At 37.0% G+C, this 26,788-nt stretch overlaps 1 protein-coding gene across 44 annotated transcripts in view; it reads right to left on the bottom strand.

Annotated features, from left to right (window-relative positions):
- The window catches only part of IKZF2 (IKAROS family zinc finger 2), a 187,841-nt gene that overhangs the window by 20,214 nt on the left and 140,839 nt on the right, over positions 1–26,788 (bottom strand). For all 44 annotated transcript variants that reach the window (XM_070070240.1, XM_070070241.1, XM_051849150.2 and 41 more), the window contains one exon: positions 2,927–3,064. In XM_070070240.1, coding sequence (XP_069926341.1) covers positions 2,927–3,064 — 138 coding nt within the window. The remainder of the gene's footprint in view (positions 1–2,926; positions 3,065–26,788) is intronic.

Here is a 26,788-nt window from a genome sequence, read left to right as displayed (position 1 = left end):
CAAGAAGATATTTTGGAAAAGAGACTAGGAAATATAACTATGTCACACACACAGAGTAATCCATTTCATGAAACTAATGACAACCATAATGATGGCAAACCTCATATTATCACTAGAAGAAGAGAAAAAAAATAGGTTATAGCAGGATAGGAGGCAAGGGAAGTGGGGAGAAACACATGGCTCTGTTTAGGGGACACATGCCGAGCCATGTATATGAGACAGGGCTAATGATGAACTGCAGTGGTATTTTACCCATGGATTTCTCTATGTGTCCTTTATCTCTCTTGGCCTTTATCAACTCCTACCTCATATCGTCAATTCTCCATTAAGCTTGTTAAAAGGAAAAGTGGATTAAGGATAATCTCAGGTTATTATGGCAATGAGCTAGATAAAGTACAGTATGAAATGACATTAATATAAATTTATGTAGTTAAAATAATATCTAATGTTTAAGAACAAATATTTGGGTCTAACAAATGATATCAAAACCTACTATAAAACCTACTCCTCCTTAGTTTTATTCATTGCTCTACCCCAATGTCCCAGTCTCTTTCCAACTTTTCCTCACTCTGTTCCAACAAAGGCATTGCCCATAGAAGGCCTGTTTTTGTCAAGGGGTAAGCAATCTGAGGAACCAGGAGGTAATACTGCAGCCCCAGTTCTTTGAATATATGTCTTTTTCGCCCCCTACGATACACTATTTATTTTTTTGTCAGTGTTTATAACAGGTGAGCCTGCTAACAAATAATGCTAATTAAGATTACTCATTTATAACTTAACTCTTTCATGGGAGACGCTATTGCCTATTCAGGTATGTATACAATGTAGAATTCCATAAATAACTGAGTAGAAAAATAAATTAATCAACAATATTTGCATGTTTATGATCCAAATAAATGGCAGAACTACAATGGGAGAATATAAGGAAAACTCAGCAACAATGCCATGAGGTGTCTGAGGATCTCTGGCATGTTCTCAAGCCTCCCTGGGCTCCCTGCCTTAAATAAGACACCCTTAAAAACAATTTAAACAGAAACAGTGTGTTTGGTAGGCAAATAAATCCGTAAATCCTCTAATGCTTAGAATGTAAGTAACAATTTTCCCATTGACTGTTTCTTAGTGTTTAATGCCCTAAGATGTAACAGTAAAAAGAACCATCTATTGGATATTTTTATACCCCCAACACATTTAATTCTCAGAACAAGTCCATGAGTAACAACACATTCAGACATCACATAGTCAGGCTCTGGAACCTATGCTACCCCCACAAGCCAAGGGAAAACAAGCTTGAAATACTGAATTTACTAAAACTTGAAGCACTCACAGATTTGTAGTAATATTAGTTAATAATGGCAATATAAAATAGGGTTTGGCATTTGGCTTTCAGTAAGATACTCCTTTGGATTTCTGCATCCCATATTTCAGTGATTAGGTTTGAGTCCTGGTTGTGTTCCAGATTCCAGCTTCTTGCTAATCTAACACCCTGGGAGGCAGCAGGTGATGGCTCAAGTACTTGGATCCCTGCTACTTACGTGGCAGATCCAGACTGAGTTTCTGGCTCCTGGCTTTGGGCCTGGCCTACCCCTGGCCACTGGGGACATTTTAGGGCGAACCAATGGAGGGGAGAGTGTTTTTTCTCTCTCTTTCTTTCAAATAAATACATAACTACATAAATAAATAAATAGATTCAATCAAGGAATGAATTAAGTTATAAAAACCATTCTCAACACAGGGAAAGGCTCCAATAGTTCAGGATAACAAATACTTTAAAATCAAAAATTTCAAACTTAACAAATCAACACTAACTGTCCAATGAATACAATTCTGCAGTATGTACATGAGACAGAAATCCACAAATAATCCTTGAGCTAGTTATATCTAAATTAATAAAATGAATATTTATATTTTAAAAGTGACTATAGCAAATTCTACTATTTTTATTTAACATTTTATTTGAGAAGCAAAGTGACAGAGAGGGACAAAGAGAGATCTTCCACTGGCTGTTTCTGTCCCCAAAGTGTTGCAATAGCAAGGATGGGCCAAGCCACAGCCAGGAACTCCATCTGGGTCTCCCACAAGTTGGCAGCTGGAAGTGCTACCCAGACTTGAACCAGCACTCTGATAGAGGATGTGGGCATCCCAAGTAGTGGGCTAACTCTCTGTTCCATAACACCTACCCCAAACCATACCATTTAAGAGTGGCTAAATATTTTTAAATAAAAGATATAAATGCATTAATTAAGATATTTGTGTGAATAAGATCAATTAGTATTAAATATAATTAATAACAGGATAGACAATTGTTACTTTCCTTTGTGATGCTGATTTACCAAAAATTTAGGAATGGAGAATTACTGATAAGCCTTAGGAACTGGCTTTCTATGAGTCATAGTGCATTGCAGAGATTAGGATGTTTGGGAGGAGTTTTTTTGCAGAGGGAGATGGTGTGAAATTTTGGTGTGTTCTGATTCTCACACTCGTAGAAAGTAAAATCAGTAATTTCTCAGATAAATTAAGAGATAGATTAGAGACATCTAGAATTACATCACTGATCACCTAGCAAATGCAGATGAAATAATACAAATTATCAATTCATCCTTTTAGAAAGCTAGATTTGTGCAGAACCATGTCTAACTATGTGATTAGAGAAACAAAAGAGAAGAGTCAATGGTCGATTCCTTAGGTGTATTAAGTTGGCTGCTGTTATTATGTAAATCCAAAGTCTTTACCAGAAATACTCTGGGAGCATCACAAAAACTCAGTCTAGCTTGTCTGCAGGGTATCCCAAAACTCAATTCACTTCAAATGCTTACAACGCTAAGTTAATGTGACCCGAAATCGAAGAGTGGACGGAAGCCAGGCAACCCGTAAAGAGCCAGCCAGGCAGTGCAGGCGTGCACGAAGGTCAGGACCGTCTTTTACCCACCATGGTGACTCACGACCTGGCCCGCAGCCTCCATGCTGACGTTCTGCAGATAGTTGTGGCAGCGCTCCTTGTGCTCCTCCAGTGAACTGCGCTGCTTGTAGCTCCGCCCACAGTAGTTGCACTTGTGAGGTTTGCCCACTGTGAAGAGAGATCACGGTTAGTGTGCTGTCGGCTGAATCCACACCCAGAGCAAAATGAAGAGCTAACTTTGGACAGGACGGGGAACCGGTTATATGCTTTTTAAATGCAAATCTCTTATTCTACCACACTCTGAATTAGGCAAGAAAAGAAAATAATTTGCTAAGAGATAGCAAGACTGAAGGCAGACCATTCCTCTGAAAATCTGTGAGAAATACTGAATCAAACTCATGCCCTGACTCCTAACACATTTACTGTTATATGATCATCAAAAAGTTTTGAATCAGTTTTTGACTGATTCAAAAAAATAAATCACAAATATCATAGATATCGTTCTCTTTTTTTCAAGAGATCAGGGAATTTTAGTAAAGAAAACCTAAATGCAACAACTCTAAATGTCATTGTTTAAATAAAAACAGACTATTCACAGATACCAAGAAGATTAAAAAAAATCAAGTGGTGAGAAAAAGTACAGATAAAAGCCAAAAGTTTCTCTTTACTTTCCACCTTGGTAATAACTATTCACACATGCAAAACTTTGCGGCTGATAACCATGTTCCCCCTCAGCAGCACTGCTTTTGTAATACCAAGAATTACCCTACCAGGTGCTTTGAGTCATGATTAACAATAACTACTGAAGCCATAACGTACCCATGTTTAGTTATACAATGATGACAATTCCAAGGCATCTCCTATTCAAGAAATGAATTCTTCCCTAATAACCAAGGAGCCATTATTTCAGTCTATTTATTATTATAATACCATAATGCTCATGTACCAAACTTTAAAAAATTGATTAAAAAAAGAAAAAATGGGAAGAGGCATGTTTTAATATATGGCTTTATATGGATATCATAGAGAACATTTTTTCCTAAAGATTTATTTATTTATTTGAAAGACAGAGTTACAGAGAGGCAGAGGCAGAGAGAGGTCTTCCATCTGCTGGTTCACTCCCCAAATGCCTGCAATGGCTGGAGCTGCGCTGATGCCAGGAGCCAGGAACTCTTCCAGGTCTCCCATTTGGGTTCAGGGGCCTGAGGACTTGGGTCATCTTCTACTGCTTCCCTAGGACATAGCAGAGAGCTGGATCGGAAGTGGTGCAGCTGGTTCCCAAACTGGTACCCATATGGGATGCCAGCACTGCAGGTGGCGGTTTTACCCACTAGGCCACAGCACTAGCCCCCTTTTATTTATTTAATAAATGTTTATTTTCATTTACTCGAAAGGCAGAACTACAGGGACACAGAGAGATAGTCCATTTGCGGGTTACTTCCCAAATGCTCACAATAGCCAGGGCTTGGCCAGGCCAAAGCCATGAGTTCAGAACTTCATTTGGGTTTCCCATGTGGGTACCTGGGACCCAAGCACTTGAGTCGTCAGCCTCTGCCTCCCAGGATGACTTAGCAAGAAGCTGGATCTGAATTGGAGGAGCTGAGCCTCCAATGACACATGGGATAGGGCTGTTCCAAGCAGTGGCTTAATCTACTATGAAACACACCTGGCCCAGTCTTTGGTCTGGAGTGGACACAGAACACCACAAAGCACCAGGTGGTATGTACCAAAGCTGTTGGTAGTAAAGCACAATGTGATTCAGGCCAGTGTCTCTCACAGAACTCCCATAGAAATCCTTGAGTTTTGCCCAGAGAACAGACAACTTTTTCATAACCAAAGATGGCACTCTTCAGTCCAATCACCTTATAAACAAACCCGTGTCATGACACTGTAACTGTAACATAGCAAGGTATTTAGAGCTGCCTAAAAGCTTCACGGATTAAATTTAAAAACCACCCAAACTTTAGATTGTATTTAAAATACACAAATTAAAATTACTTATTTCAGAATCACCATTTTTTGTAAACAATCTTAAAGGCTGTCTAAGATCTGTTAGTAAGCTTTAAGAATACTAAGCAGGGGCCGGTGCGGTGGCATAGTGGTAAAGCCACCGCCTGTAGTGCCGGCATCCCATATGCACCAGTTCAAGACCCAGCTGCTCCAGCTCTGCTGTGGCCTGGGAAAGCAGTAGAAGATGGCCCAAGGCCTTGGGCCCCTGCACCCGTATGGGAGACCTGGAAGAAGATCCTTGCTCCTGGTTTTGGATCAGCACAGCTCAGGCAGTTGCGGCCAACTGGGGAGTGAACCAGTGGATGGAAGTCCTCTCTGTGTCTCTCCATCTCTCTGTGTAACTCTTTCAAATAAATAATTAAAAAAAAAATACTAAGCAAAGTAGCCTCTTCCAGAACCCAGAATTTCTGGAAGTAGCTGTGACTATTGTGTACAATTTGTAATACTACATGATGGCATTAAACATAGTAGTAGATATTTTAGTAGAAAAATTTACAGTAAATAATATAAGCATATTTATATGTAATTTTATCCTAAGACATAGGGCTACGTAACAAACAATCCTTATTTGCTATAGCATTCCTCACTTTGGAGTACCTTCATACTATTTCTCTAGAAATGGTGATGAATTTACACTGAATGAGCTACTAACCAGTGAACACTTACGCAGCATTTACACTGTAGTTAAGTACCCATTGTAAGACAGTTCATTCGTCTCCAGGTCTTCCCTAGCATTAGTCCTGTCACGCTGTATGTTATGATACCTCTCTTTTCCTGTGAACACACTCTCCAATATTTTTTTCCCTTACTTCTATAAGCAATCTGTATCTTAACTTAATTGAAATGTTTTGGGTCCATTCTATTGCCCTTGGCTCATAATCCTCTACAAAGTCTCATTCACCTGATAAGGAACAAAAGGTAGTATCCTACTTTCAATTCATGTTTTCCACTACTCTAATTGTTTTATCCCAACTGCTTTCTTTCAGCTTTCTCCCATTTTGTCATCTACTTATTTTAAAATATCAGTCTCTGCTTTTCATTCTTCCCACCCTTGTTCCCAATGGGTCCAATAGGGATTTGAGTAATTGTTTTAAAAGTATAACTTCAATTTTCCCAAATCTTCATCAAAAATCTACATCAGTGACCCACATCCACAGTTGGATTCTGACATTCTTGTAACTATTCTATCTCCAAGAAACTGGCTATGGAACATCACATCTTATCCTTCTTCATAATTCATTCGATACATGCTTCTTTAAAGACACCTATGTGCCAACACTGTCATAAAACTGTAATGTAAAGTGGAAAGCAAATTTTCATGGTGCCTATCCGCAGTCTGGTAAGGAAGATAGACGTTTAATAAACACATAAGCACCATAACAGATTCTGATAGGCTTTTATAGAGCAAAACAATGGTGTCTTAGTATAACAGAGGAACCTATTTTAATTTGAGAAGGTTGGCCAGGAAGGTCTGTCTGGGGTAGGAAGTTTTAGGCTGACAACTGAAGGAAGGAAGAGCAGTCAGATAATGGGGCAGCTTTTGAAGGAGAGGCAGAGTTTCTGAGAACTGCTGTTATCTTTTTCTACTTTCTCTCATGTACTTAGATCCTTCTGAGTTTAACATTTTGCCCTTAGTACTCTTCTGAAAATGGTTTTCAAAGATCACCATCAACCTCTGCTTAATCCAATGGCTGAACTCTATCTCATGGGCCATTTCCTGAGTTCCTGATAATATTTCTTAAAACCAAGTTGGGGAGTGGGCATTTGGCTTTGTGATTAAGCTGATTTAGATGCCTGCAACCCACACTGGAGTGCCTGTGTTTGAATCCTGGCTCTGCTCTGATTCCAGCTTCCTACAACTGCACCACCTGGGAGGCAGCAAGTGATGACTCAGTTTGTTGGGTCCTGGTCATTCAAGTGGGAAATGCAGATTGAGTTCCTGGCTTCTAGCTTCAGCCTAGCACTGTCCAGGCTGATACAGGCATTTGGGAGTGAGCCAGTAAATGGGGGCTCTCCCTGTCTTTCTGCCTCTCAAATAAAAAAAAAAAAATTAAGTTCATGAAAATATTTATATTCACTCTATGTGATTGAATTTCTCTGTAAATTATGAATTCATCTGTATTTTATAAGTAAACACAAATTAAAAGTTAATGTACATTATAAAAGACCATTGTTTCTTTTATTTTTATAATAAATATTATTATACATTTTCATGAACTGAAACTCTTTCATTCTGATACTGAAACACTTTTGAAATGTCAATAGTCTGAATCACTAAACTGAGTGGACTTTTAGCAATCCTAAATCTTCCTAAGCTCTTGGTCACTCTCAAACATTTTTGTGTCTTGAATCTCCTGTTTTAGTTTCTGGGATCAGAGTTTGTGTTCTTCACTGCCTTGCCAACCTTTTCCTATCCTGTAAACATATATGTGCCTTGAGGTTCTGTTCACAGATTTGTATTCGCCCCTTTGTTCCCTTGATTAAGTCCTCATTTCTAAGAAACATCCCCATCGTGCCGGGAATAATGTCACAGGTTTATATGGTTTTGGTCACTTAAACTTCCTTTTAATAGTCTGGGTGAATCCCTTCTATATAACCATATCAAAGATACGGACATAGCTTTCTCCTCTGTGCTCTCACAGCAGCTGCTCATACTCTGCTGTTACATTACTGCTGACACATGCCTTGTAATTACACATTTGAGGCCTATTTATTTCCCTGGTTCAAATGCCGAGCTCCATAAGGACAGAAGTCATGTTTTACTCAATTTTGAGCTGATAAAGCACATGGAAGTTACTAAACATAGGAGACACTCAATATATATTTATTGAACGACTGTTCTTCAAACCCATACTTGCAACTGCCTTTTGAGTATTGCTTCATGGATATTCCCCTGCAATCCAATCTGACATTAAAGATATTCGAAACCACCCTCCTCCACAAAACTTCCTCTTTGTCTGACTGCCCTTTTGTGCTAGTAGTGTTATCACTGTTCGAACAATCCAGATTCATAACAGCACAGCCACTTTGGTCACCTCCTACCTCTATTTCACCACTTCCAAATACTTGCTAAATTCTATATAGGTAACGCTTTCACTGGTTATTACATTTATCCCTCCTTTTCATTCCTCCAACCAACGTCCATACTAGTTCAAGAACCTTCACTATCACTAATCTGGGCTAGCAAAACAGTCATCAAATAGACTTTTCTTTTCCCAAATGTAATTATTTTACTGCCCTTTTTAACAAGCTTCAGTGACTGTTAACTTCTCTTGCACAAAGTCCAGATCTCTCTACCTGGCACTCAGTACCGTATACAATCTGGCCCTGGAGCACACATCCCATTTTCTATGTGGGGTTTGAGCCAAAATTACCTGGCACTAACACTTCTGAGTATTTTTGGTTTCTGGAATGGCTTAACACAATTTCTACCACTTGATATCTTCTATATTCTTCCACTCTCAACCTCTATAACTCAGTTCCATCTAGAAGTGATTTTTCTTGCTAAAAAATTATAACTGTACTGGTATTCACACTAAGGCGCTTCTAACATTCTACCTGTATTAGCTGTGATTTTTAAATGGCATTTAAATACTCATTTTCATCTCCTATATTACAGCATACTCTCCTTAAGAAATTAGAACAATATATTATATACCATTGTAAATTCCAAAGAGGTTTGTTCACAGAAAAAGAAACTAATACATGGAGCTTTCCTTTCCTAACTCTTTAAATGGTCTTCTCAGTTTTTTCCTAAGTGATTTTCTAATTCTAAAAACAATACATCCATAAAAATACAGAAAAAAATTCACTGAAAGAAAAAAAATAATTTATAATTATGCCATGAAGAAACTAACTTTCTTTGGCATTATTATATTCTTACATTTTTTCTATGCATACAAATATAAATTTTGTTATGAATATAGGTTATTTTAGACATTGTATTGTATAATCTGCTTATTTTACCGTATCTCAAACTCTTTCCTATGGTATGAAATGGGTGTTTTTGTTCCTGCTGTTAGGTAACATTTTCCCTCCAGATTCTAGAATTATGGTAATGTGAACTAGTCTGCTTAGCATTTTAGTCCTTCTATTTTTTACTTTAATGATTATTTTCCTTTATACCATAGTTGTATATGCCTATGAAAAAAAATCAGTGTAGTCCTAAAGGCATTTAATGAAACATAGTCTCTATCCCACTCATTGCCCACCAACTCACCTGACAATTTAAACATAATTCCAAAAAGCAACCATTTTCAATTCTTCCTTTTGGTGCTTATAATCATAACATTTTAAAATAATACATATATTTTTCTTTCTTTATCAAGTTTGGAGATAATCTACTGCCTTTCTGTCCTGGTAGTTAAGGGATGAATTCCCTTAGCAAACATCATTTCCATTCTTCTTTCTGCTGCCTTTTAATAGTTACATAGTGATTTCTGATTGATAGTACAGAAATGAAAATCTCTAGTATTAATGGAAATATTAATTATAAAATACAACTTGGCTCAAGAGTGATTAATTTCCTTTTTTTGTACAACTTTTAATTTTTCCTAGAGTTAATAACTGTTGCATTTTTACTTTTGCTTATGTTTTTGTACCTAATGATACTACTCTCCTGTCGAGTTCTCCTATTTAATAATTATTTTTCTAATCACTCAGAGTACCAAACAATCTCTCGGGTCAATGCTACTTCTACTTCTCTCTTATCTTCTCATAGCCATTGGCATTTGGTGCTCCAAGTGCAACTGATGGTCCCCTGGGTTTTATATAATTGTTGTCTTGGGACTCTTCTTTGTTTCCCTAGTACCTGAATCCCATGTTCTCTTGGATATGAAATTTTTGGGTTGGAAATAGTTTTTTCTTAACATATTTTTTTAAAGATTTATGTTATTTATTTGAAAGGCAGAGTTACAGAGAGGAGAGATGGAGAGAGAGAGATCTTCCAACCACTGGTTGACTCTCCAAATGGCAGCAATGGCCCAGGCTGGGCCAGGCCGAAGCCAGCAGCCAGGAGCTTTGTCTGCATCTCCCATGTGGGTGGGAGGGGGAGGAGCCCAAGGGCTTGTGCCATCCTCCACTGCTTTCCCAGGCACATTAGCAGAAAGCTGGATTGGAAGTGGAGCATCCAGGACGTGAACCGGCGCCCATATTGCATGTGGCAGCTTAACCTGTTACACTACAATGCCAGCCCTTTACATTTTGAAAGCTGCATTCCACTTAGCTACTAATCTCCAGTTCCTCTACAAAGTATGGTGCAAGTAGCTTTATATGTGGCTTGTTTATCTGAAAGTTCTTAGTGTATCTGTTTGTCCTTGATATTTTAAAATATCTGAAATATGAGTTGCATGTCTTTAATTCACAGTTCCTTTAGCTCTCAAGAAATGTGTTTATATTTATTTTATATTTCACAAAATATATTCACACAGATAATTCATGAAATATATGCATAACATGTATACATATTACTGTATCTATAGATAGGTATAACTACTAACAATTTCTGGATGTGATATAAGGAAAGAGATTGAAACTGTTTTTGAAAATATGGATATTTAGTCATTCTAACCTCATTTGTGGAAAATATTATTCTTTCAGCCTGAAATTATCTCAGTATCTTTGTTAAAAAATCAGCTGATCATATATTTTGGGGTGTTTTTCTGGATCTTATTCCATTAATCTATCATACATTTACCCAGAGTTAGTCTTTAAATCAAGTAATAATTTAAACTCCTGACTTTGCTTTTGCAAGATTTTTGGGGATGGGGGGCAGGGCATCTAGCTTAGTGCCTAGGACAGTTGTGTTTCATGTCAGAGTGCCTGGGTTCAATTCCTGAGTTCAGCTCCTGATCCCAGTTTCCTGCCATTGCAGACCCTGGGAGGCAGCAGGTTATGGCTACAAGAGTTCAATTCCTGCCATCCACATAAGAAACCTGAACTGGGTTCCTATATCCTACCTTTGGCCTGAACCAGTCTTGGCCTTTGCGGGCATTTGGGGAATGTACTAGTGCAGAGGAGTTCTCTGTGACCACCTCTTCCACCCTCTCTGCTTAGAATTAAATAAGTTACTTAGGTAGCCTGCATTTCCAAATAAATTTTGGAATGAGTTTGCCAATTTTTACTGAAAGCCTTGATGGGATATTGATTGGTTTTTGCATTGAAATGACAGGCTGAATTTCAGGAGACTTAATACCTTAAGAGTAGTGAATCTTTTAAGTCACAATTGTGTTATATCTCTGCATTTCTTTAGGTCTTAAAAATTTCTCCCAGCAATGTTTTCTAATTTTAAATGCACAGCTCTTACACATATTTACTTAAATTTATCTCTAAGTTTTCATACATTTTTAGATGCTGTAATAAATAGCATTGCTTCCTAATTCTAATTCCAACATATATTTCTAGCACATGGAAATATACTTGATTTCTTCCTTCTCATTATGTTAAAAAGATATCTGCCCTTCCATGTTCACTGCAGCGCAGGTAGGGATGGAGTGTGTGTAGAGGTATTACACAGATGTTGGTTAAAGTAGAATAAAATTTCATAAAGGCAGAATAAGTTCAAGGTATCTGTTGTTCAACAAGGTAACTATAGTTAAAAAAATATATTCTCAAAAATCATTAAGGAAAGATTTTAAATGTTATCATCACAAAAAAAATGGTAAGTAGGTGAGCAATGAATACATTAACTAGCTCATCTTGGCCATTCCCCTATGTTCACATATATCAAAGCAACATGTAGTACATGATGAATCTGTACAATTTTTGTCAATTTAATAATTTTCAAAAACATACTTGATTTCTGTATGTTGATCTTGATCTTGCAACCATGAGGAAATTACTTATTAATTTTAGTTTTTTGGTAGATATGTTGATATTTTCTAAATAGGTGGTCATATCACCAAAAACTAAATACAGCTTTACTTACTCCTTTCAGATCTGCATGACTTTATTTCATTCGTTTGCATTGCTACATTGATTTTTTTAAAGATTTATTTATTTATTTGACAGGTAGAGTTACAAACAGTGAGAGTGAGAGAGAGAAAGGTTTTCCTTCCGTTGGTTCACCCCCAAAATGGCTGCTATGGCCGGAGCTACGCCGATCCGAAGCCAGGAGCCAGGTGCTTCTTCCTGGTCTCCCATGCGGGTGCAGGCGCCCAAGCACTTGGGCCATCCTCCACTGCCTTCCCGGGCCATAGCAGAGAGCTGGACTGGAAGAGGAGCAGCCAGGACTAGAACCTGGGGCTCATATGGGATTCAGGCACCACAGGCGGAGGATTAGCCAAGTGAGCCACAGAGCCAGCCCCATACTACATTGATTTTTAGTATGATATTGAACAGAGTAGCTCTGATCTTAAGGGTTAACGTTTATCATTTTATTATTAGTACAAAGTTAGCTAAAGATTTTCATACATGACCTTTGCCGCTTTGTGGAAGTTCTTGTTTTCTATTGCTGAGAATTTTTATCATACATGAATTCTGAATCATATCAAATGCCTTTTCTGCAACTATGAAGTGGATTATATAGTTTTTTATTAGTCTATTAATATTTAGATTGCATTTTCCCCCAGTATTAAACCACCTTTAAATTCCTGGAATAAATCATGCTTGTTCATGAAATATTATTCTTTTGTATGTACTTCTAGGTTCAGTTTATTGAAATTTCATTGAAGATTTTGCATTTGTGCTCTGAGGGTATTGCTATATAGTTTTCTTATAATGTTCTTCATTTTTGTTACCAGGGTAATGCTGAACCTCTGTTATCCCTTAGTTAGTGTTCCTCCCTTTTCTGTTCTCCAGAAGAATTTGTTTCTCAAGTGTTTTCCCCAAATTATATTTTCCTTGAATGTCTGGCAGAATTTACCAGTGAAGTCATCTGGAATTTTCTTTGTGGGAACGTTTTTACACTTGAATTTCAATTCCTGGAATGAACAGATGGTTATTCAGAGTATTTCTTTATGAGTGACCTGTGTTAATTTCTTTTTCTCAAGAAATTTGTTTATTTCATCTAATTGAATTTATTGACATAAAGTTGTTTATAATATTTTTGCGTTATATTTCCAAGGTCTATAGGATTTTTAGTGATGTTCCAATTTCACTCCTGGTGTTAACTTGTGTGTTAAACTGTAGTATATGAGAGAAACATTTCACCGTACAGTCACTAAGAATGAGAACTCTTTCTATTAAAATAATAATTCTCCACTAATTGCCTAACCTGTATCCTTGGATTATAGAGAGGCATTTCAGGCCACTGAAGCAAACTCTTAGGGAGATCACAGAATATTTTCCATTTTTTTGTGGGAAATGATAATATTCAAAACTTCTCAGACACTATGCTGACTACTTGCTCTGATTATATCATACCACATTCCTTTCAATGATGTCCTATCTTTGTGGTGCTCACTTTTGGTTGCTGCAGTACAAAGCAAGTGCTCTATGGAAACCAGTGTCAAAAAAAAAAAAAAAAAAAGAAAAAAAAGAAAAAGAAAACCAGTGTCCAATCTTATTCCAAAGTGTGGGAAGTCGTACATTGCCCAACAAGGCATACAATCAATCCCATTAGTAAGTGACCTTGCATAGTCAGAAATGAAATAAAAATTTATGTATTTTTTTTCAAATGGCTTATAATAAACTGTTAGGATGCAAATACTTACTGTTTGGGCCTGACTACTTAATAAATGAAACTATTAGGTATTTTAGGTCTAAAGGCACTGTGAAAAAAAAATTTAAGACACTAAGGACAGCAGACCAAGAAATTTAGGAAGCTCTGTGAAGGTAATACAATGTAATTTGAATTAATTTTAAATCCGAATTAGTGAAACAATATTATTATTAGCAATTCATATGCCATCCTTTCAACATTATCTATTCAAATTCTATTCAAAAATCTATGTTCTTATTGCTATAAATTTTCTCAATTTGATGAATTAATGCAAATAATCCTGACTTTGTTTTCTAACACTATTTCTTTGAAAGGCAGATAGAGATAGGGAGACAGAAAGAGACAGAGACAGAAGAGATCTGCCACATGCCAGTTCTGTCCCCAGTGAGTCCCCAGACTCACAACAGCTGAGTCCAGGCCAGGAAAAAGCCTGGAGCCCAAGTGACCTAAGTACATGGGATACTGCTGTTGCCTCCCAGGGTGTGCAAGAGAAGGAAGCTGGACTTGATAGAGGTGGGTTGAGGGACATTGAGAAATAGCACGTAATGCCCAGCCTGTGATGTAGCATCCCATATGGGCGCCAAGTCGAGTCCTGGCTGCTCCATTGCTGATCCAGCTCCCTGCTAATGTGCTTGGGAAAGCAGCAAAGGATGGCCCAAGTGTGGGCCCCTACACTCATGTGGGAGATGTGGACAAAGCTCCTGGCTCCTGGCTATGGCCTGGCCCAGTCCCTGCCATTGCAGCCATTTGAGGAGTGAACCAGTAGAAGGAAGATTCTCTCTCTCTCTCTCTCTGTAGCTCTTCCTTTCAAATAAAATTTTAAAAAACCCAAAACTTAAAAAAGTAAAAAAAAAGCTGAATTGGGATGCAAACCCAGGTACTCTGACAGGGGATGTTGGCATCCCACATGGTCTCTTAACCACTGTGCCAAATGCCTGCTAAATGCCTGCTTCTACCCCATTGACTTATTTCTTTCTTTCTTTCTTTCTTTCTTTCTTTCTTTCTTTCTTTCTTTCTTTCTTTCTTTCTTTCTTTTTTTTTTTTTTTTTTTTTTTTTTTTGACAGGCAGTTAGACAGTGAGAGAGAGAGAGAAAGGTCTTTCTTCCGTTGTTGGTTCACCCCCGAAGTGGCTGCTATGGCCGGTGCGCTGCACCGATCTGAAGCCAGGAGCCAGGTGCTTCCTCCTGGTCTCCCATGTGGGTGCAGGGCCCAAGCACTTGGGCCATCCTCCACTGCCTTCCCAGGCCACAGTAGAGCAGCCGGGACAGAATCCGGCGCCCTGATGGGGACTAGAACCCAAGGTGCCGGCGCTGCAGGCGGAGGATTACCCTAGTGAGCTGCGGCACCAGGCAACTTATTTCTTATAACTATTTAACTTATTTTTAGTTTTTGAGGTTTTTAATTTTATATGGTCAATCTTTTGGCATTTCCCGTTATTTAAAATTATTCTTGATATAGATTTTTAAAGAAATGTCCACATTTATTTTCTACATCTTTAGAATTCTAAAAACATAAAATGCTTAAGTAGGATGAGAATATTGTAGAAGGAAAACAGATCCTTACCTGAAAAACAAACTAATTTTCAAAGAGAATCTCTGTTGTGATAAATCACTTCAGTATATATAAAAATTATCACAGCAAAATAATTTTCACTTTTTAATTTAAAGAGAGGTTACCAATGTAGTTGAAGTGAGAATATAAAATTTTTAAACAAATTGGAAACAATATATTTAGTGTAGATTTCTTAGAGATTCCGAACATATATATGAGAATACCAAAAGTTCTTTTAGATGTTTTAGTTCAATAACAAAACAAAAAAGCAAACAAAATTTGTTTAACCAATGTTTCCCCAAATTACTGTAAATATAGTACTTTTTACTTAAATTAAGAAGCTATGACTTTCTTAACTATGAATATATTTTGAGAAACACTGCTCTATAATAATAGAGGCACATGCTGTCAGCATTAATACATTTTATTGTTTTTTTTTTTCATATGATTTGCCAAGTATTCATAGAGAACATAGAGTTCTTTTTAACAACATTCACTAATTAACTAGTGAGTGCCTTCACTACTCACATACTGTGTTCTAGGTGCTCTGTATACAGCATTGAACAAGACACATTACTGCTGTACACACAGGACCAGCTAACCACTTCACCATCGAATATCTCTGTTTTATAATGCAATAACATTTATTTTCAAACTAAAAATCCTACAAATAACAGAAACCCCAAGGTAAATCATACATAAGAATTAGGGAGGGTCTTTTAAAAACATCACATTTGAAAACACACACACATACACCCAAACAAAAAACCTCTAGTTTTAATTTTTAGCTCACTGTGAAAAAGATAGGTGTAATTCAGCAAAGAAATCATTTAAGATGATTTTCATAAGAACAAATTTTTGGCATCTATTTTTCTATTTCTTTTTAAATACTAGAATTCCCAGATTTCTTGAACTGAACACCTGAAATAAGGAAGTAAAATGGAATTAAACAGAATACGTATTGAAAAGTATTTTGGCAGCTTATCAGTTATGCTTCCGAGGCTTTTCTTTATGACAGAAATTGTCTCATTTTCTTGCTTATTTTTATATTTTCTAATAAAATAATTCTTTAAACAAAAAAGTAAAAATAGATGCTTAAATCTGTCAGAATGTTCACAGCTATGTTACAAATAAATACAAGTAAATTCTTTATATGACAGCTGTTTACCAACTGCTTAAAATTTGATATGTACAATCATAATAAACATAATAGTCATAAAGCACTATAATCGGGATGATCATGGTAGCTATAATATAAATGATTCAACTGACTGAGGAATGTAAAAACAAGCTACAAAAGTTGTAAATGTGCAAAGAGTTGTAATGGCACAAGATGGTCCAGAAATATCTTAAACCAGAGACAAACAGCAAATACATCTGATACTATTTCATTTTTACAAGTGTGCAAACCTTCAGTATATGGCATACAAAGAAAGAAAAACCAAATAAAATCTTCCTAGGTATACAGAATAAATGAATCATCCAATAATCATAAATTCCGTTTGTCATTTCTATTTTTCAAGCTTTTTTTCTTCATTTGATTTCTTAACACTATAATAACTCAAGAAAGGCCGGCGTCGCGGCTCACTAGGCTAATCCTCTGCTTGCAGCGCTGGCACCCTGGGTTCTAGCCCCGGTTGGGGCGTCGGTTCTGTCCCGGTTGCTCCTCTTCCAGGCCAGCTCTCTGCTGTGGCCTGGGAGTACAGTGGAGGATGGCCCAAGTCCTTGGGCCCTGCACCCGCATGGGAGACCAGGAGGAAGTATCTGGCTCCTGGCTTCAGATTGGCGGCAGCGCGCCGGCCACAGTGGCCATTTGGGGGATGAACCAACGCCAAAGGAAGACCTTTCTCTCTCTCTCTCTCACTGTCTAACTCTGCCTGTCAAAAAAATAAATAAATAAATAACTCAAGAAAGAAATTTAGATAGCACATAGGACCAAAAATAATCAATATGGGAGCAGATAATCTGCTCTAGTGTACAGAAGTATCCTATAAAAGCAGATATTACATAAAGAATAGAGTTTGTGGGAAACTGGAATTAAATGAAGTTTTATTTTGGTATAAAAATTTTTGAAATCTGTACATACTTTTTTAATATCTATTTTATATAGACTTTTTGATGGCTACTTTGATCTATGCATAATATGCTTTCATATTTGGATTTCAAATTCTTGCCCTAATGCTAACTGCCAACTGTGTATGAGTCCTTGGTTAAGTCAAACAAGGAAATAGTTGTATGTAACTCACAGCATTTTGGGGAGAAATTTTTAAAAGATAGTTGGCACAAAGTCAATGTTCAATAAATAGCAACTATTTTGTGTTTTTCCTGTAGCAGTGTCACCCTGAATATTCTCTATCACTCTCTCACCCTCTCCTCTCTCTCTCTCTGTCTCTCTCTCTATATATATATGTAATAAATTTTATTAGGTATATTGATTAGTGCTAATCTCTTATTTATTAAGTTCCATATGGACAAGATCTTTGTTTCTTTCTTGCTGTATCTCAAGTGCCTAGAAAAAAATGCCTGGAACATAGTTACTCAGGAAATACGTGTTCCATGAATAAATCTGATTGCATTGTGACACTTTCTGGGGCATCACCACATGGCACCAAGCATTTTCAGCAGGAGAAGCTAGCACCCATGTGCACTGTGTGTATTATCCTGCAGTGAGCGTAAAAAAAATAATCCTGAGAGCTATATTCAATTTCAGAAGAAAAAAATGTATATCCGTTTTTGCGATTCACAAATTTGAATAATGTAAGCTGACTCTAAAAAATTAGGACAGTGTTTCCCTTTTCTTTCCTTTTATAGGGATTTTTAGAACACATACATTATATCTTAATGGCCTCTCCATTCAGTTCTTACTAAATACATTTAGATTACCTATTATGTGCCAAACATGATTCCCAGAGCTGAAGACACATTAATAGGTAAGACAGAAGAGGCCCGGTATCTCTCATTTGAGTTGGGGGAGACAGTCACACATAAACAAAATATTAGGATAACCACAAATTCTTACTTTGGGTTTTAACACATTAAGTTAGAAGTAACAAAATTGAGAGCAATTAGGAGAACGTTTTAGGGAGGGTGCTTAAGGAAGACATTATTTCCAAGGAGATGACATTTAAGCTAAAATACCTATCTGAAGGATAATAAAGCAACTGTGCCAAGTACTAGGGAAAGAGCTGAAGATGGCAATTCTTTGAATCATCCATCAGAAACAAATCTGAAGGTGAAAGAAAGAATTTGAGTAATACTACAAGAGCTTCATGGAAAATGGAATAAAAAATGTTTATTTTGGTGCAAAATTTTTTGTACTCCACACATACAAGAAATCTTCAAAAAGCTCAGAAAAAATGCATATTATGCAAAAAATTATGAATTTAAATTTTTGATCAAAATAAACTCATATTTTATTTTTCCATAAAATGTTTGAAGTACTGTACTTTAAAAAGCACATAGGGTGGCAAAGAAATCTGAGTAAGGGGTAGAGACACCTTAGGAGAGGTGGATGAACTTCCATTGGCCTTGATAAGTTGCTTGATTTCATTAAACTTGTAAGAGCAATTGAAATTTAAGCAGGGGAGTGATATGATTTAAATTGGGTTTTAAAATGGTATTCAAGCATTATGAATTATTTTTGCTTCTAAGAACATGAAACAATTCTTTAGTTTTTTGATGCTGAGTTTGTATATGTGTTGAAAACCTAATCCAAATAATATATTTAAAGATAAAGAAGGTAAAAGTATAATCTTTGTGAAGTAAGGGACCATTCATAGATTATGTAAAGTTATAGAAGTTATAGATTGTGGAGGCATTAGGTGACACACTTTTTTTTTTTTTTTTTTTTTTTTTTTTTGACAGGCAGAGTGGACAGTGAGAGAGAGAGACAGAGAGAAAGGTCTTCCTTTTGCCGTTGGTTCACCCTCCAATGGCTGCTGTGGCGGGCGCTCTGCGGCCGGCGCACCGCGCTGATCCGATGGCAGGAGCCTGGTGCTTCTCCTGGTCTCCCATGGGGTGCAGGGCCCAAGCACTTGGGCCATTCTCCTGCACTCCCTGGCCACAGCAGAGAGCTGGCCTGGAAGAGAGGCAGCCGGGACAGAATCCGGCGCCCCGACCGGGACTAGAACCCGGGGTGCCGGCGCCACAAGGCGGAGGATTAGCCTAGTGAGCCGCAGCGCTGGCCTTGACACACTCTTTTTAAACTTGGCTTTCCTTATCTATAAAGTAAGACCCTAAAGATGATGCTTGTCACAAAAATTCCACTAAATAGCCATAATTTAAAATTTTTATAGTAAAAATTCCGTGAAGAAACATATCCAACTACCACAAACCTGCACTAATCTTTAACTTTCTAGGTAGTGTAAGAATATTCAACTGAAAGCATCCACATCTAGCCACCCATTTAATTAATATGGAGATGGAGACAGAATATAATGAGATCTCTTCTTTGTGATGCTGAATTTAGGTTATTTCATGCTTATCTATATGCTTATTATCAATATGCTTCTGTATGATATCTTCAAATGTAATTATATTCTAAGTATATTTTGCATGCTTACAGTGTGTGATATTTGGTTCTTATTTGCACATTTGTCTTACTTTATGCCATTGGGGAGTTTTTCACAAGATATGAAAAGCCACTACACCCTGTGGATGAACAAGTTTGACTCATACACAAGGACGAAGTAGGAAAAATTAAAGGGTGGAGGTTAACTTATTAAAAAAAAAAAAACACCCAAACAAACCTGAAAACCACTTCATAGTGTGACGTATGCTTTTGGACACTGGGTGAGTAATGAAGTTGGCATGCAGTTTCTCCACTCCTGTCACGGAGTGCCAAACATACCAGAATAGCAGACTCATAGTGCAGAGGGCAGAATGTGAAATGGCTACAAGTTAAGACGTCTACACCAACATCCATGCATGATGCAAAAACTGTGCTAGTCAACTTAGACATGACAGCAATGTCTGCAGACATTCAGAACACTGAGAAAGAGGCCCATGGATCTTGCCCATTTCTTTAGACCTCTTGTAAACAGAGAAAAGTGCGGGAAGAAAAGTTCCTGCATTGATCTAATGCTTCCACATCAGAGTGAGAAGAGTTACATCAAATGAGTATGCAGTACATCAGAAAGACTTCTTAATAATTCCTGCCAGAAATGTGTTGGAAATGTTTATGACTGTCGCTATTTCTAAACTTGAGATGGTTTATGCTTTTAAATTTTTAATCTTTTATAAGGAGCGTGTGTGTGTGTGTGTGTGTGTGTGTGTTGATTGATATGTCATGATTATTTGGAGAACAGAAAGGCAGTGTCCTACTGGATGGAACTCACATGAACTATCTTACTAGCTGGTCTGACTCAAAGTAGATTTTTCCTCTTAATAAACTGTCATGACTAGTGCCTTAAGTTTGTGCTTTAAGAGACAGGAATGAAGATTCTAATCCTATCCCCCTTCCTCAGTATTTATTGTAAAGCACACAGAGAAGCACCAAGGGCATCAGTATCAGGACTTGATAGATGAAATCAGTCCAGGACAGTTATGTAAATCATGTGTGCAACTGACATTGCTTGTGTAATTATCGGCGTAATCCACCCCTATCAACCACCTCCAGGAAGGAAAGGAGGGGCTGAGGGTGGGGAAAGTTCACACTTGGGAGATCACCCAGAAAGTGGGCCCACAGCCAGGTCTACAATCAGTTTAAAATAGTTCCTTCGCATGGGAAGCCTGCAGGACAAATTATACTACACTCAATGTACTATCACTATTATGAATGAGTAGCACAAGATTCAGTTTCTGAACCAGCCTATCTTAATCCTATGTGTCCATAATTGCCCATGAAATTTTTCTTATTAAAAACAGGTATCCTGGCCGGCGCAGCAGCTCACTAGGCTAATCCTCCGCCTTGCGGCGCCGGCACACCGGGTTCTAGTCCTGGTCGGAGCGCCGGATTCTGTCCTGGTTGCCCTTCTTCCAGGCCAGCTCTCTGCTGTGGCCAGGGAGTGCAGTGGAGGATGGCCCAAGTCCTTGGGCCCTGCACCCCATGGGAGACCAGGATAAGTACCTGGCTCCTGCCTTTGGATCAGCGCGGTACACCAGCCACCGGGCCGTGGCGGCCATTGGAGGGTGAACCAAAGGCAAAAGGAAGACCTTTCTCTCTGTCTCTCTGTCTCTCTCACTGTCCACTCTGCCTGTGGAAAAAAAAAAAAAAAAAAAAAAAAAAAAAACCACAGGTATCCTTGGCAATTCTGGTGCAGAAGTCATGGTGGTCTGGATTTAAAATAATGATAACGTGAAACTGATTATTATAATCTTTGGCCAAAAACTTAATTTTCAGAAAATTTTTATTCCTCATTTCACAAGGAAATCAGTACTACTACCGCCCAAAGGTCTATTTCTTGAAGCAATTCCATGTTACACAAAACATTCTACATATCACATAAACTGAAGTATGTTATTTATGTACCTTTTTTTCCTGGAAGTCACTACAGAAAATAAAAATGAAGTAGTGTTGAAGTAAATGGCTAAGAGATTAGGGAAAATACTTATAAGAAATACAAAAAAGGGAGAGTAAAACATGAGAAGAATCGGAGACAGCAAAATAAATCAAGATGGAAGCCAGATACATTAGAAAAAAAAGTGACTTAAAAGGCTAAATGTATGCTTGGATAAATTTTAGTTTATGGAACCACTGATGAGTCAGTAAAGAATTGATATGGTTATGGTGTTAATTCCTTCATAAAGATGGCAATATGTTTGAGGCCATACAGCTCTCGTGACCAATTAAGAGAGTATCCCAAATGAGAATTAAAACTAGAGCAATTGACATCAAGTTGTTTCTTTAGCAATATGGTCAAAGTTAGCTGCATTTCCATTGGAGCCAGATAGAATCTTTGAAGTTAACTTTTTCTACATCTTCAAATTTCTTAAAAGTAATCTTATATTCAAAAGCAAGGTGGGTTATAACCATTTTAGTGTATAAGGATTTTCTCATATCAGGTAAGAGCCCAACTGAACAAAAGTTTTAAAAAAGGAAAACTCTTGAGTTTTCACTATTTAATTGGTCTGGTTTACAAAATCATTAGGAACTAACATAAACATTCAATGTATCTGAGCTACTTTTGTGGATAAAATATAGTTCTTGGAATTACTGGGACTTGAAAAATAAAAGTCTTTCTATCAAAAAAACTAAAAACGTCGAACAGGGAGGAAGCTGTTGTTTCAACAGATGGGGATTTATATAGCACATCTGGTCTATTTCCTTTTTATAGGACAAAATAGCTTTAAACTGAAGATTAAACATAAACAACAAACTTCTTAAGCCAAAAACTGTCAAACATTGAATAGGTTACAAAGTATTGTTGTAAAAAAATCAACATTCCTAAGTTGTGTGGAAATAAATTAGATACCTGCTCAGAATAATTTAGACTTATTAACCCTAAGTAAGTAAAAAGAACATTGGCACTAAAAGATTCCTCAAATCTCATACTCCAGAGTTATATGACACAGATACATTACATAAACAAATGTTGGTGTCTATTTTAAGTGATAAATATAAATAAAATATTATATGGTTTAATTAAACATTTTACTTAGAATTTAATAACATGTATTATCAAATACATGAAGTAATTCTTAAAGATAAATAACAAAAATAAGAAAAAAAACTTCCACTGATCTGTTTACTAAAGGATATTTTACTTACATATGTTTGAAAAATAAGCTAGTATTAGAGCTAACAAGTATCTTTAGAATATAACACATAAGGGATATTTGGCTGCTTTACAAAACAAGAGACAATAAATATCCTTGGGGTACTAGGATTTTTTTTTAATTTCAAATGCTCTTAAATGAGTCCATTTTTAAGTAATAAATACCTTTTCATAATCTGAATCTATATAGTATAATTCCATGGCCAAAACTGAATTTTTGATATGACATAAAAATATCTCAGATTCTATGAGAGGCATACTTGCTCATGTTTTCCTCTTCACAATTCATAAAAGGTTATGGATAACACATTTATATCCTCCAATATTAAAAATACATATTCATCTGTTTTCAGTCTTTAATTTGGGTACCTTAGAGTATGTGGGAAAAAATGAAACTACTTCAAAAAAGCTTGTGGAAAAATGGAATTAAAGTTCATTTTGATAGAAATAATTTTTAAAGGTATACACAGCATTTTTAAAACATTATTTTGCATGAACTTTTTGAAGACTGTATGATTTTCAACTTGTACACCGAAATAAACTTATCTTTAATTCCATGTTCCATGAACTTTTTGAAGTACACTTACATATCTGAAATGTAATTAGAAAATATACAATTAAAGTTCCTCCTAGAATTTTTAAAATAACACCTTAGGAATCATTTTGATTAACAGAGGTCTAGGGTTTAATTAATACACTACTTAGAATATTGGACAAGCAGACTAATCAAGTATCTAAGAATGAAAAGGCTACAAATCACTTTTTAAACTGAAAATATAAAAAACAAAAACTATAAAAATCACTTTTGTTGCAGGAACACTGATCCATCAATAAACAATCATGTAAATACTGTTATAAGTTAATATAAAGCAGATTAAATGATGTGTGTGGTAAATCTCAAGGTTGATGAATAGCAAGAGTTTAAATTACAAATCAATACCGTTGATAACCCTACAATTGTACATAATATATATCTGGCAGATATTTTTTTTAAATTGCAGCTCATTTTCTCACTGAGTTAAAAGTTTGACCATCAGCTTCAGCTGATTAGTTGTTGATGATACATTTCAATTCTTTCCCCTTTCTATTTTTTCTTTTCTTAAAATCTCATTTATATTTTACATGGGAAAAGTTCTCTTCAACACAGATCAGCAGAATCAGCTGAGCAGAGAAATATATTGGTGCTGTCAAAGCACAATGAACACTTTAAAGCATTAACTGCGTTTCAAACACGTGTGTTTTAAAAATTAAACTTTTTGTTTTTAAAAAAGTCAAGTTTGAAGGAATGAGGGACTAATCTTAGGGCTGATAGTAATCAATGATTAGCAGCAAAAGTCCAAGGGGAAAGATAACACATTGCAGCATGTTAGCAACACAGGAGATTTAAAGAGCAAATTAAGTGACTTGACAGTCTCATTGCTGATCTGCAGTAAGCCCATTCTGCTACCCAGATGTCTTGACCTCTTCACTTCTGGATAGTATTCTTTCTTCTTTACCACTAGGAGTTGACGCTGAGAGTTCAGGTTTTATAGAATAAACATATGGGGCTGTATCATTCATCCTGCAGCACTGCAGTCAAGAATTGATCCTGGAGTTGATTGCTTTGATTTGAATCCAGGCTCTATGTGGGTGACCTCTCCCTGCCTCAGTCTCCTCACTTGTTCAGGAGGAATAGTAATTAAATGAGAAGTGCTCTTACCTGACCTCCTCTTCACTGACTGCTCTCCATTCCCTCTGGAAAACATACTGATGGATAACCTGAAACACTGCATTCCTGGAGCTCACAGGTGCCTCTTTGGTATGCCCAAGTACTTCCTAGCAGTTGAACTGTATAGTTACTAACATTCATATATGATTATAGCTGAACCTATTTATGCCTGGTGTACTTATTATAATTATATAAATTATTTAAATTTTCAATTTCCAATGAAATAATTAGAAAAAGAAGTTGCTTCATTAAAATTTAATAGATGCCTGATTGGTTCACAAAGGTCTTCAAGTTCTCAAAAAAACTGAAGATGAAACCAAAGATGATGTGTTATGGGTGGGGTTTAGGACTGAAAAAATTATATAGTATACAAATAGCAATTGCATCACTGAATAAAAAGGGCCTGGCCCTATATTAAAAGATAACTAAATGTATATATTGAACTTACATGTTTAATGTGAGGACATTTAAAATCTAAAGCATTTTTCATGTTACTAGACTTGCTATTATCTATAAACTAGTCATTTTGCTATTGTTATATAAAAGGGTTTTAATTAAATAATCCATGGGAAGTGCTTAGTATACTGCCTACTGTCTGGAGAAAAGTCAAGAAATGCCAGCCACCCTTTGTTGGTTTCCATTATGCCTAATCATTCTTTTGTGAATATTTATCCTTTCATGATGTCCTCAAAATTCCCCCATTTGAGTGTTTCACTGCTTTACTGTCAGGAATCTGACTGACAACAGCTATTGGTAGCAGGAATGGCCTAAGGCTGTGGTCATAATGGAAGTCTGGAATTGGACTGCTCATGTTTGAAGACTGCAGGATTACCTCCTTACCAATGCCAAATAAAATGGGCAATACAAAAACAAGTAGCTAGGGCAGCAAGGCAATGACAGGGAAGAAATAACACAGCTCTTTGAATTACAGATATTGGTGAGGCCATCAGACAACTGAAAGATGTTGGGGTTGTGATTAATACCTTATGCCCACTTAAGCTGTTTGTTACGCCAATGCACAATCCAGATAGTTCTGAGATAAAGACTTATGATGCCAACTGCAAATGCACTTCTAGTTGTAGAATCTTTACTGGAACATATTAACATAGCCCCTATCACCTGCTATGGAGCTGCTGACTTGATTTCTTTCTAAAATAACTCCTACCAGCAAAGATAATCTGAAGCCATTTGTCTTGTCATTGCAGGGACAGCATACTTTTACTATCTTACCTTAAGGCTAAGACACTGCCCCTCTTTGTTAAAACATAGTCCAGAGAAATCTTGTTCATCTTGATTCCCACAAAGCATCAAGTTGGAAGGTTAAATTCATGGCATTGCACTGGTTGGATTTGGTGGGCAGAAAGTAGTAATAAACAACAACAACACCTCAGAAATATAGACACTTACAGGACAGGAGATGAATCCCATCAAAGTTCAGTTTCAGGGCTTTCAGCATTGGAGAAATGTTATGGGCATGCTGAAATAGATCTTATACAATAAGTGATATACTGCTGCACCTTGTACCTTACATCATGAAGAATGAGGCATACGATGTGGTGATCTCTCTGGATTTCAGAAGTGACATGGGCTACATCTGGTTATGCTGCTTCTATGCATGTACTAGATAAATCTACAAGGCTAATGGTTTCAAGAGGTACTTGAGGCAAGAAAATAATCTACAGGATATCATACGGAAGCTTGCCTATACCTCTAGCTCTAAGATCCAGCAGATGCAATGATTTCTGGAAAGTGTAGAAACAGAGACACTGTATAACATCTCTGTCAATGGAAACCTCTGAGGGAATCCCCGAATGGTTTTGCAGTAGATGCACGTGATCAGCCAGTGCTGGCACTGTGGCACAGCAAATTGAAACACCATCTGCATTGCTGGCATACCATAGTAGCCACTGGTTCAAGTCCTCGCTGCTCAAGTTCCAATCCAGCTCCCTGCTAACGTGTCTGAGAAAGCCGTAGAGATGGCCCAAGTAATTGGGCCCCTGCCACCCAGGTGGGAGACGGGGATGGAGTTCCAGGCTTCTGGCTTTGGCCTGGCCCAGCCCTGGCTATTGTGGCCACTTGGGAAGTGATCCAGTGAATGGAATCAAGTGCTCTCTCTCTCTCTCTCTCTCTCTCTCTCTCTCTGTGTGTGTGTGTCTGTCTGTCTGTCTTTCTCTAACTCTGCCTTTCAAGGATCTTAAAAAAAAAAGACATGCTCATATACCCACAGATATTCCTTATTTGAAAGGCAG

Source organism: Oryctolagus cuniculus, chromosome 3, assembly GCF_964237555.1.
Source record: "Oryctolagus cuniculus chromosome 3, mOryCun1.1, whole genome shotgun sequence".
In the NCBI taxonomy this organism is placed as follows: domain Eukaryota; kingdom Metazoa; phylum Chordata; class Mammalia; order Lagomorpha; family Leporidae; genus Oryctolagus; species Oryctolagus cuniculus.
The sequence above is the reverse complement of the archived record's forward strand: the minus strand, read 5'-3'. Positions and strand labels throughout refer to the sequence as shown.